General features: G+C 42.4%; 1 protein-coding gene across 5 annotated transcripts in view; it reads left to right on the top strand.

Annotated features, from left to right (window-relative positions):
- The window catches only part of CADM1 (cell adhesion molecule 1), a 529,619-nt gene that overhangs the window by 360,835 nt on the left and 155,235 nt on the right, over positions 1 to 13,549 (top strand). For all 5 annotated transcript variants that reach the window (XM_082273840.1, XM_082273838.1, XM_082273837.1 and 2 more), the window contains one exon: positions 4,882 to 4,978. In XM_082273840.1, coding sequence (XP_082129966.1) covers positions 4,882 to 4,978 — 97 coding nt within the window. The remainder of the gene's footprint in view (positions 1 to 4,881; positions 4,979 to 13,549) is intronic.

Genomic DNA, 13,549 nt, shown 5'->3' with positions numbered 1-13,549 from the left:
GAAAAAAAATAATTTTAAAGTGTCCCCGTGAGCTTGTGCACGAAAGAAAACTCATACGTAAGTCGCGTCCGCAAATGAAAACGGTGTTCAAATCACACATGTGAGGTATTGCCGCGAATACCAAAGCAAGAGCAATGATTCTAGAAAAAGACCTCCTCTGTAACTCTAAACTGGTAACCGTTAAAAAATTTTAAACCGTCGCCTATGGAGGTTTTTAAGTACCATAGTTTGTCGCCATTCCACAAGTGTGCGCAATTTTAAAACTTAACATGTTAGGAATCTATTTACTCGGCGTGACATAATTTTTTACAATATACAAAAAATCGGGCTAACTTTAGTTTGTTTGTTTTTTTTTAAATGGAATGAAATATACAAATACAGCGTGACAAAAAATATTGCAATGACCGCCATTTTATTCTCCAGAGTAAAAAATATATCTATATAATGTTTGGGGGCTCTAAGTAATTTTCTAGTAAAAAATACTGATTTAACAACTTAAGTGGTTAAAGAATTCAGTGCAGCCAAGTTGATCAGACTTCTTTGAGGGTTTCTGAGTAAGACTTTTTACTTTTTGTCACATGATTCTGCGATATGTTTGCTAGAATTTTATGAAGTATAGGGTGGAGCTTGAACCAGTGAACACACCAGTTTGAATTTTCACAGTCCTTGATTCAGGAGCTTTCAAAAGACATCAGAATATATAGGTATTTAGCTGGTAGAACAGGAAGCTTTACTAGACCACTATCAGGATTAAAGCGTTTGTTACCCTGAGTCCCCGTTCACACTAAGGCGACCTGTGAGGCGACCTGGTCGCCTCACAGGTCGCCGTAGGTCGCCTTCCATAGGGAAGCTGCGGACCCGTTCTAATAGGAGCGACACAAGTCGCTCCGACTTGGAAAAAGGGTCCGGAGCTTCTTTGGGGCGACCCGGAGGCGACCGCCATAGACTTCAATGTTATGAAGTCCGTGGCAGCTGCTCGCACCGCGACCTCGGAGGTCGCCCCCCGAAGTCGGATCGCACCTGTGTGAACGGGGCCTAAAAGAAAAAAAAAACAAACAGATACTTTTTTCCTTAAAGCATGTTATACAGCACAGTGCTTGTGCTGTGTCAATTGGCCCCCTGTAACACCTAAAAAGCTTGGTTGATCCTGCCGTTTTCTACCCTCCCCTCTGTACATTGATCACAGTATATCATGGCTGCTGAGCCCTGACACAGTGGTCAGTGTACGTGCCTCCATCATCCTCAGCCCTGCTCCCCCTCCCTGCCTGTCTGCTGTGTCAGGGCCCGCCCCTCCATTCCTGCTGCTCTCATATTTATTATAAAATAATCAAATCCCCTCTGTAATAATAGAAAAAATATGCGATCTGTACCTATATCACAGCGGCTCCCAGCAATCACGTGACCGCTCGGCTCTTTCTCCTCTCTTCCCCTCCTCCCCACCTGACGTCAGCTGCAGTGCTCGGCCTCGCCCACTGGAGCTGTCAGCTGGGCAGAGAAGAGAGCCAAGGGATCAGCTGATCGCCGGGAGACGCTCTCATATAGGTACAGATCGGCATATATTTTCTATAAGACAGGCTCAGGAGCACTTAGTGTTATTTTACAGAGAGGATTTGATTATTTTATAGTACTGGCTTAACAACCACTTAAGTCTGAACCCATTAGGAGGCGTTGTCCTTTAAGTCATAGTTGGTATTTTTGACTGGATTCTCATATGCCTTAAACACCTGGCATCCGACGTCTTGATTTTACCATGTTTAGTTTTAGTTATTTTTATGGAATAACTATTACTATGTAATCTCTTTGCACCTCTGCACTACATATATCATACTTCACACTTCTACTAATTTGTGGTGTGCCCCAGCAGTATTATTTATGTATGCGAACATATGTCAAAACCAATAAGAGCACCAGTGTGATTCATAACTCTATTTCTTACTTCCCTTCCTGGTCCCTCGTGTCGCTTTTCAGCATGTTTTATTAAGAGCGCTCAATACGTCATTATAACTAGCAGTGGCCTGCTGGTGATGATAACTTGGCTGTTTATTTATCAGCTGTAACCGTTACATATGATAAGTGACCCTAACATACTCTTGTGTAATGACTATCGATGCCAATTCATGGTTCATACTGAATTTACAGATACTGCGCTCAGACATCTGATAAATAAGAAATTGAAGTTGTCATAAGTAAACAGCAAGAGATTTCAGAACCCTTTTACTTCTGCGTGCTTCAAAGAAAATTACCATGATCATTATCTTTACCTGTGTTTTAAGCACAATATCATGAAATCTTTGTATGTACTGCATGTTAAGGCCAGTTGACCGTCCATTTCAAATTGACTAAATAAATTCTAGGAGCTTTAAAACAAAAGATGTGCAAAGTCTGACAATTAGATTTTTTTTTTTAAATCATTTAGTCTGAGTAAAAAAGCCCATCACCTGCCATGCAGTAGAAAAGGACCTTTGCTCAGTGTGGAAGCAATTGTCTCTCTGTAGAAGTCCCACACATTCACTGATGAGTAAGACCTAGAACTCTACAGTACACAAAGCTCATTCTTCCTGCTGATTGGAAATTTCTAGTTTTGGCCAATCAGAAGGCCTGTCCGACCTGTACAGAGAGACCACTGCTTCCACACAGAGGAAGAGTCCTCAGCATCAGCTTCCTTTGTGGCTCTCAGAATTCAGACACCTGACCTCTGAGCTACAAAGAAAGTCAATAGTGAACCCATTTTTCTGCTGGAATCACAGGTCTGTGCAGGGAGCTGGTATCTATATAATGCCTATGTGTCCCTTATTATGGGTCCTCCTCTGATGTCCAAGTGCTGAAGTATCTCTGCTCAGGGCCACTAGCCTAACAACATATCTTCTTAGTACTAGCCTAGGTGGCAAATGTTCCCCCAGCCCAGTCCTTCACTGTATCCGCTTTCTATAATCCCTTGTACATCAGCTGTCAAATTGGATGAAGGAGAGCCAGTGCCTAGGGCCAGTCGGGTGTCTAGTTTTTACATATGCAAGGAATACGCTGAGAGGAGGAGACAGCAGAGAGGTTACATTATCAGTCTCCCTGTTCTTCATTATTGTCTAATATATATTTTAAGCTGATTGCCCAAGTGTGAGATTTGAGTCAAAGACCAGTCTGGCATCTTTGGTTTGTTTTGTTTATTTTATATGGGGATGGGAGAAGGGAATGAGCGAGATACTCCTCTGGCTCAACTAGGTACAAATTGGGACACTTGAGAAAAAATGCCATTCAGCACTGACTTGACGCCTGCTGGATGCCGACCAATGCTTACTGGCGCTTGAAATCACTGACTTGCTGAACTGTATCGAAAATTGACTTCTGACACTCTAGTTGGCTCAAAAGTCCTTGACTGTACTGAAAACTAACTTCTGACGCTCTGGTTAGCTCAAAAGTCTTTGACACTGCTCCCTCCGGTCCTTCCTGACTGAGGTAGCCTCTTGTAAGGCTGCTGCAACTCTTAACACTGTACACTCTGCACTTCAGGGCCCAACCACTGGCATCCCCTTTACTTTGCTCCTGCACTGGCTAGCTCCTGGATCCCTCTTCTCCAGTATAACGTTAAAAAACCATACCTCGTGAAAATTCCCTACCCTCGTCACTTCCGGTGCACATATGTCATGGAACAGTTGAGCAGGTTACCATTGCGCATGCTCAGAGCTCCGGAGGGTAGGGAATTTTCACGGGATAGTAATGTGTAACGTTACACCACATCAGCTGTTGCAGCGGTTACATTAAATCATCTCCACTGCCACATTAAATCATCTCCGCTCCTACCCCAGTGACTTCCCTGATCTCGGCTACTAAATGTAAAAGCGGCGGGTGTATGACAATATAAATCACAGAGATCTCAGCTCCGTGATTTATATTTTCATAGACCCGCCGCCGCTTTTACATTTAGTAGCCGAGATCAGGGAAGTCACTGGGGTAGGAGCGGAGATGATTTAATGTAACCGTGGCAACAGCTGATGTGGTGTAACGTTAGAAAACCCTACCACATGAGAATTCCCTACCCTCCGGAGCTCTGAGCATGCGCAGTGGTAAGCGGCTCAGCTGTTCCATGACGTATGTAAAGAGGAAGTGAGGAGGGTGGGGAATTTTCACGGGTAGGGTTTTCATGGAACACCGGAATGGCCCCCTCTCACTAGGCACACCCCCAAGGGCAGTTTGCAGTACTCACGACTGGGAATGCTTTCCTGAAACTCGTCCCCTCTCAGCTCCACTGGTCCTCAGCACACTGAATCCTCTCTGCAGCTCAGCTCAGCCCTGTACCCCCTCAGGCAATCCACCTGGGATACCCGATCTTTCCTGTCAGGAGGAGAGACAGCCGTACCTCCCTCCTAGGACTCTGCTTCCCACCAAACACCACCTGTCATGTGATCCCCAGAGACTTATACCCCCTCCCAGAATGCTCTGCGGCAGAATCTGCCCTTCCAGGATGGATACAAGCCCTGGTGTGCTATTGGTCAGGTTTCCTTCACTGCCCAATGAGAGCTCTCATTGGGACACAGTGGGGAGACTCCCCAACACAACAGGCACACCTAGGAACACATGCCAGCCTAACTGAAAATCATGGCCATGCTGATAAGCAGACAAGGCCCACTATATTTTACCTAGCACTTACCTTGTTCTAAAGAAACGTCGTCTCAACAGACTGGTCTGTCCTTTTTTATCAGAGAACAGGATGGCCAAAAAAAAAACAAATCATTTGGAAGGTAAAACATCTTCCAAATATATTTAATAGTTTGCTTGGCATTTGGATATACGTTTATTAACAAAAACAAATGTCCTTTAGCTTGATGTATCCAAAATTATTTTGACTATATCTTGAAGTAATAATTTTACCTTTTTATTTTGCTGCAGATAAACCAGTGGTGATGGTGTCGGTGAAAAATCCACAGGGTCTGACAAGAGAAGGGGAAGACCTGGAATTAGAATGCATAGTCATTGGTAAACCCAGGTAAATTGTGAATAATTGTGCTATGATGGAGGTTTCTAGGGCTTTTGCACACCATGTCTGTTTACTGTTGTCTGCGTACACCAATTCAGGCTCAACACAGGGAGACACAAAAAACAGTTGGTCCATATTGGGAACGTGGTATTGTTATTAACTTTAAGGTCATCACAGAGGACAAGGGGACACTCTTTACATCTGGAGGAAAAGTTATTTCATCCCCAAATACGCAAAGGCTTCTTCACAGTAAGAGCTGTGAAAATGTGGAATAGACTCCCTCAATAGCTAGTTCTGGCCAGCACAGAAAATTACTTAAAAAAGCCTGAGTTCTTTCCTAAATGTACATAATATAACTGGATACTAACATTTATAGGTAAAGTTAATCCAGAGAATATCCGATTGCCTCATGGGGGATCAGGAAGGATTTTTTTTCTCCGCCGGTGGGAATTGGATCTTGCTTTGATCAGGTTTTTTTTTTTCCTTCCTCTGGATCAACTGTGCGTATGGGATTGTATATTTAGGATTGTGATTTTTTTTTTTTTTTTCCTTTTATTGGTTGAACTAGATGGATTTGTGTCTTTCTTTTCAATCAGACTAACTATGTAACAATTATTATTATTATTATTATTATACAGGATTTATATAGCGCCAACAGTTTGTGTAGTGCTTTACAATATAAAACGAGACAGTACAGTTAAAATACAATAAAACAGAAGAGGGTTAAGAGGGCCCTGCTTAAAGGAGCTTAGTCTAATAGGGTGGGACAGTTGTCTTTTATGTACCCTGATCACACTATAACAATGCATCAAGGTGCAGCACACTGCGTGTAGGATGGGTGCATTTTTACACAATGCAGTGAATGGCATTGCATGTCACAGCAACCCAATGTGCCGAGGGGCATAGACTTAATTAAAAATTCATTTTTGACACATTAATGAAGTTGGGTAAAAGAAAAAATTAAAACATTACAATGCTTTGCACCACACTTTCGCAATACAATGCACACCAGTATGCAACACATTCTTAGACTATGACCCATTGATGCAACTTTCCTGCTGCTATAGACTGAGATGAACAAAGTCACTAGAAGCCTCTACATCTGCAGTGTGTGTGTTTTCCATGTCACATATACCAAGCATGGTGGAAGAATACACTGATCAGCCATGACATTATGACTACCCACCTAATATTGAGTAGGTTCACCTATTGCCACCAAAACAGCCCTGACCTGTTGAGACATGGACCTCACTAGACCTGAAGGTATGTTGTGGTATCTGGCATCAAGCCGTCAGTAGAAAATCCTTGTAAGCCTCCGCCAGCTTGTCTTCTTCCCATAGTACATCCCGATTCCATCTCTTCCCAAGATAAGTAATGAACACACACCCGGCCATCCACATGATGTAAAAGAAAATGTAGTTTTCCAGACCAAGCCACCACCTTCCATTGTTCTGATGCTTAGGTGCCCATTGTAGGTACTTTTGGCTGTGAACATGGGTCAGTATGGACAGCCTGACCGGTCTGTGAAAATCCAGCACCAAACACAACAAACTGTGTATTCTGACACCTTTGATTTGGAACCAGCTTTACCCTTTTCAGCAATTTGAGTTTCAGTGGTTCTTCTATTGAATTGGACTACATAGGCCAGCCTTCTCTCCCCATGTACATCAAAAAGCCCTGGCCACCCATGACATTGTTGCTGGTTTTCCTTCCTTGGACCACTTTGGTAGGTCCTGACCACTGCAAACTGGGAACATCCCACAAGAACTGCAGTTTTGACCCAATTATTACAATTTGACCATTGTAATAGTCGATCAGTTCCTTACACTTGACCATTTTTTATGCTTTCAATGCATCAGCTTCAGGGACAACATGTTTACTTGCTGCCTGATATATCCCACCCGCTTTCAGGTGTCATTGTAACAAGATAATTAATGTTATGTACTTGTCAGTGGTCATAATGTTATGGCTGATTGGTGTATGTAAGCTGGGCACAATGTGATAGGATACAGTATGGGTCAGGCGCATTGCTTTCTATGACTCATACTAGTTTGTATTGTTTGTACTGTTTATAAGATGTGGGAAAACTGCAACATGTACACATAAATCACAGTTCAATTTGTACCTGGAATGGACTGCTTTTGTCATAATAAAATGAAAAGAAGACGCTGGCCATTATGGAAAATGTTTTTCAATTTCTGACACTTATACAGCAGCCCAATAGCTGGTCTCATAATTATTCCAATGACAGTTCTCAGTGAAGGACAGAAACCAGAATTTAAGTCCATTTATATTAGGTGAACAAAGAATTCAGCGACATGTAACAGGCAATGTCAGTTTGATTTTGTGGTGGCATTCATTTATAGAATGGTAGTATTCTTCACTGAAAGGCTTTCATTACATGCACTGTCAAGCAAAATGAGGTAGAATCCCTGCGTGTGATTGGTCATGTTTCTTGCGAATAAGCGGTTTGGTTGTGATTTGTGCAGGTGTGATTGGATTAACTGTTTTAGTCTTAGTTTTGGAGTGGCTGTGGATTTTTAAAGCTGCACACATCACGGTTTACTGGTAAATGGTAATGAGTCTTCATCTCTATGGTGCCAAGTCTCAGGACGCACATAGACCTTAGAGAAAGGTCAGACATCCAAGGTATGATTTGCACATCAGAAAATGTCTTTTTCAGCAGTTTTAGCACTCAATACGCATATCTGCAGTAAATTACCGAAACATTCCTGTTTAACCCCTTCATAACCACAATCCAAAAAAGGCAAATTTGTCAACTTTGACATTTGTTCAAAAAAGTTTACATATCATCACAGCTACTTAGTATATCCAAGTGGATTATAGCTCGCTTTTTTTTTTTTTTTTTTTTTTTTTTTTTTCAGGACAGATTGGGCTTTATTTAGTGGGAATTGGTAATAGATATCTCCTGATTTTGTTTTATTACGAAATGAACTGGCCCAAAATAAATTTTGTATATACCACATACGCATGCGTTTATTTGTTCTTTGTATCCACAGCAGAGCCAACAAACAGTAGTATACATTTTGGGTTTTTTTTGTTCTTTTGACCTGCCTAAATACACTGACATGAACACATTAACACTAAATATAAAACTTGATTTTCCCTACATAAAACACACCTAACCCTAACCCTGACCCTAAGTGACACAATGCTGCTAACTGACACTAACACTGTCACGCCAACTGACACTTACTTTCACTAAACCAGATCAAGTCCTAATCTAGTTAGAGAGGAGCTCCAGTCGCCCCCAAAAAATTAAAAAGAAAGTCAGCTGCTACAAATCCTGCTTTAAAATAAGGATGCTTACCTGCCCCTAGATCCAGCACTGTCCTAACCTGAGCCGATTCTTCGATTGGAATTGGGTCCAGGCGCTGGCATCGCGACTAAGGGAAACCAGTGGTGAAGCCTTGCAGCTTAACAGCTGGCTTCCAACAGTGCATATTTTTAGCACTGATTACTGTAGTAATGTCACTGATCCCCCCAAAAGTGTCAAAAATTTCAGTCAAGGGTCCGATCTGTCCACCGCAATGTCGCAGTCCCGCAAAAAAAAAAAAAAAATCGCAGATCGCCGCCATTACTCGTTAAAAAAAAAAACAACAATCTTTCCCTTGGTTAGAAAACGCAATAACTTTTGTGCAAACCAATCAAAATACGCTTTAAAACAAATTGGCCTAAAATGTTAAAAAATTTTGATTTTAAATTTTTTTTTTTTTGGGAATTACATATAAAAAAATGTGAAAAATATTGTTATTTTTGCAAAATTGACTCTCTTTTTTTGTTTATAGCGCATGATCAAAAAATCACACAGGTGATCAAATACCACCAAAAGAAAGCTCTGTTTGTGGGAAAAAAGGACGTCAAATTTGTTTAGGTACAGCGTCGCACGACCGCGCAATTGTCTGTTAAAGTCACGCAGTGCCGCATCGCAAAATAGGCCCTGGTCAGGAAGGGGTAAAATCTTCCGGGGCTTAAGTGGTTAAAGTAGAAAACCTGTGGAGAGCACGCAGAAAAACTAGGCCCCCCATTTGTCTGCCATCTCCTTTGTGGAGAGATGGGAGCACTGCTGAAAATCTGGCTGTATGCACTTTGTCACAACATAATCCAGTAGGGGACATGCTTTGTATTGTTATATACACAGCAGGGAAGTTAAAACACCAGTGATAATGTCTTAGAAGCGGAGACTTTAGAATTTCCTAGCACGTCTTGACAAAAGGACATCTGATGGCCATTTAGATTAGTATGTTAAGCTTCCAGTATAGATCAATGGGTATTAAAGGGTAAAACTTGTATATATACAGATGGAGGCAGCCATACTGCAGTAATCAGTGCTGTACATATGCACTGTTACTGTAAAAATGACACTGGCAGTGAAGGGGTTAACTTTATTTGAGAGGGAGGGGTTAAGCATGTCCCTAGGGGCGTGTTTCTTACAGTGATTGGATGTGGCTTGATCGCGAGTGCCCGGTGGACATTGGGTCCGCCTGGCACACGCGGGGGGGGGGGGGTCCGTGACCGAGCGGGAGCGCGCCTCCGGCGGCACGCGCTCGCTCGCTAGAGCCTCACAGGCTAGCGACGTAGTCCTATGTCGCTTTGCCTGTGAGGGGCTGAACGCCGCAGTAAATAGTCGTGCGGCGGTTGGCAAGTCGCTAAAGTGTTACTAAACCCACAACAGTAAAATCAGTGTGCATGTGCAGTAAAGCATGCTTTTTATAGTCACTGTGGAATCTAAGGGGTTAATCATCTGCATTGTGTAAAAAGGCTGTTTGATCCTGCCTTCTCTGATCCTCCCTTTTGTTTACTGTCCCCAATCCATTTGCAGATAGTACAGAGCCCTAAAAGGCACTGTGAACATGCTCACTTTGGTGTGTATTGCTAGAGAGGTGTTTTTTATTTTATTTATTTATTTTTTGGGGGGGGGGGTGTATGTGATTAGCGCAGGGCCAATCAGCACTGTACAGACAGAGGGTCAGGGGTCATGCAGACTCATAAGACAGTTGGAGGAGAGTGAAAACTCCTCCTTCAAGCTTTAACCAGTGCTCGGCCGGACACAGATGGAAGTCACGAGACTGTTGTATACTGCTGATGAGAAAAGGTATTTAGCAGTTTATATTTACTAGCGTAATTGCATTTCCATGTTCTGTGTACTGTGGGAGACCAGACATAATGAATGCAGAGTCCTGGGTTTAATAACACTTTAATACTGAACTCCAGGCAGATCTAAAAAGATGAATTATTGTGGCCCTGTATTCACGGATGTTTTCTTATGTATGAGGATTGCATACACCTGAATTCAACGTGGTTAATAAGCCTTGTGAAGACCCTGTATAGCAGCTCCAGTTTGTAAATGTTATACACGGATCCTAATGGGAGTGCTGTGTGTCACTTTATACAAGTGACAAGCAGGCTTTCAACAAGCTTCTAGTGGTGCTGAAACCTGCTAGCAGCTTGTTTAAAGTGGCAATCAGCACTCCTCTGAACATCTTGTGTTCAGCATTTACAAACTGGAGATGAATGGTACTATAAAAGCTTCAACAAAACATACCGGAAGATCTTCAATTGCTTTGTAAAAGCTTGATGTTCACATTGCACTTATACGAGCTGAAGCCCGTGTGAAACCGTCCTTATTCAGGAATGCTGGCACCACACATGAAAATGGGAATGCTTGATCTAACTATTGCTTTCATGAAAGAATCCTAGATTTTAAAAATCAACAGTTCATGCAACAAACATTTGTCTTTTTGTAAGGCCTCTTTCACATGGGCATCAGCTTGTAAAGGAGCAGTGTGAACAGCACGTTTTTATGCAATATATAGCAAGCTTAATGCAGCTTTCGTTAGGCCTTTAAAGCAGCCTGCAGCTCCAGTTTGGAATACACAGATCTTAATAAAAATGCTGATTGTCCCTTTTAGCAAGCTGCTATCGGGCTTTCAACAAGCTTTAAGTAGTGCTGAAGCCTCCTAGCTGCTTATTTAAAGTGGCAATCAGCACTGCTTTGCAAAAGCTTGCTGTTCACACTGCTCCTATACAAGCCTGTGTGAAAGAGGCCCCTAGTCACTGAACGCATGCAAATACACAGCCCCTCGGCAGGTGGGCCTTGGCACCGAGTGGCCACATATATGCAGTAATGCCGATAGAGCTGTGCTGAGAGCGCGCTCCCGGTTGAGTTACCAGTGGCTAACGGAAAGCCGAAAGGAGGTTTCTGATCAAGTGACCACATTGACAGCCAATCACGGCAGTCACATGACCATAAGCCCCACCTCCCGACATTCTAAACCCCTAAGGCTCCGTTCACATGTCAGCGTATGGATCGCGGGCAGAACCGCCGCGATTCCGCCCGCGATCCGGAGATTATTGCAAATCGCGGGACGCCTTTGCGTTGCCCGTGATTTGCAATAGCCCCCCAAACGCTGAGCGATGTTGCCGCGATTTCTGCCTGCTGAATCGCGGTAACATCGCGCAAAAAAAAATCGCGGGACGCAATACGCTCCAAAGAAGCTCTTGTACTTTTTTGGGCGTAATGCGTCCCGCGATTTTTTTTTGCGCGATGTTACCGCGATTCGGCAGGCGGAAATCGCGGCAACAAAGCTCAGCGTTTTGGGGGGCTATTGCAAATCACAGGCAACGCACAGACGCACAGGCGTCCCTCTATTTACAATAATCTCCGGATCGCGGGCGGAATCGCTGACATGTGAACGGAGCCTATTGTTTGATAAGTGTTGGGCAAAAAAAAGTGGCAGTAATCACTACCAATTAAAAAGTATCATTCATTGCGCTGACTGTAGTAAACTGAAAGCGGATTGGATTACTGCTACTTGCACCTCATCATCATCATCATCATCATCATCATCATCATCATGATATAAGACAAAGAATCCATCGGTTTTGACATTTTTTTCTAAGTGTGCCATAATATCAAAAAGAATAAGCTGCACCTCCAGTGTTCACTACGGTGAACGTATCCTTGTTCTTCCAGCTGTAAATATATCAAAGTTACATCTCCATGTCTGGAGGGGTTTTCTCTTATTTATATGATAGAATTGTTCTATTTCCCACCATCAGATGCACCAAAAGGAGAAATAATCCTTATCAAATATCTTTGTTTGGTAAGAACAGAACCCACCCCACCCCAGCCATGACTATCTTCTGTTTCTCTCTCAGTGCTTTAGTTCTCAGATAAGATACTAATTATAGATAGGTGAATAAAATATGCATTTGACGATAAATGTGTTGGGGTGCATCAAATAAAGACCAGCCTGGATTCCCTGTGCAAAAAGAAAAGGAATGAAGAAGAAATTATAGGTCAGTCTTTTTCCAAATCAGATTGCCCAGCTGGAGTTCTGGATGTTGCCGTCACTTCTGTAGGGATGTCAAGCTTGGATGTGTAAAGGCCAGTGCTTTTACTCTCTATACACCTTTTATTGCCTTTTAAACAGCGGTCTGTAGATTACAAGGAGAATACTTTCAATGTTTATACAGCTTGTTTAACCACTTTTCCACCGGATGATTTTGCTGCCTTACGTCCAGGCCACTTTTTGCGATTCGGCACTGTGCGAATTTAACGGACAATTGGGCGGTCATGCAACGCCGTACCCAAACGAAATTTACGTCCTTTTTTTCCCACAAATAGAGCTTTCTTTTGGTGGTATTTGATCACCTGTGCGATTTTCATTTTTTGCGATATTAATTAAAAAAAGGACGATTTTGAAAAAATAACAATATTTTTCTACTTTGACAGTTAAAAAATATCCAATATATTTAATTTTTGTCATATATTTAGGCCAAAATGTATTTAGCTACATGTCTTTGACAAAAAAAATGAGCGTATTTTTAACCGCTTTATGACCGGAAGGTTTTACCCCATTCCTGACCAGGCCATATTTTGCAATTTGGCACTGCGTTACTTTAACGGACAATTGCGCGGTCGTGCAACGCTGTACCCACATTAAATTTATGTCCTTTTTTCCCCACAAATAGAGCTTTCTTTTGATGGTATTTGATCACCTGTGCGATTTTTTTATTTTCACTTACGTCCTCCGACAGTCGCCGCTTCCTCTAATGCCCCATACACACGTGCAGATTATCTGAAGACTTTTGTCTGCAGACTTACTTTTTCTATGTAGTGCAAGGGCCTGCCGGATTGCATACAAATTGAAAGTGTTTAGGTTTGACCTCATATTATATGGTTTTGGTAAGTCTGCAGACAAAAGTCTTTAGATAATCTGCACGTGTGTACGGGGCATTAGTCATGACAATTGGGTATTGTCCACCTATCCGTAGGAATAGCTAGGCATATAGACTTAGTCAAAAGACAAAAGGCATTAGCATGTGCACACCCACGGGGGCTGTCCCATCTGGTCAATACCCCCCCTGCATCACCACTCCCAACTCAGTTTTAGTTTGCCTAGCAATCAGGAATAGTCAGGCTCCCTTGTGCTGGGGCTTCAGTCTCAGCCTTCCTATATCTTTTATTTGATTTTCTTTGAAAAATGTCAGTTTTTTCTCTCACTTTACTAGCTGTTTATTTTGGCAGCTTTAGTGTTAGTTTATTCTTCGGAT

The sequence above is a fragment of the Pelophylax lessonae genome (assembly GCF_965119305.1).
Source record: "Pelophylax lessonae genome assembly, chromosome: 12".
Taxonomy (NCBI): domain Eukaryota; kingdom Metazoa; phylum Chordata; class Amphibia; order Anura; family Ranidae; genus Pelophylax; species Pelophylax lessonae.
Note: the sequence above shows the minus strand (reverse complement) of the source record. Positions and strands in the feature narration are given on the sequence as shown.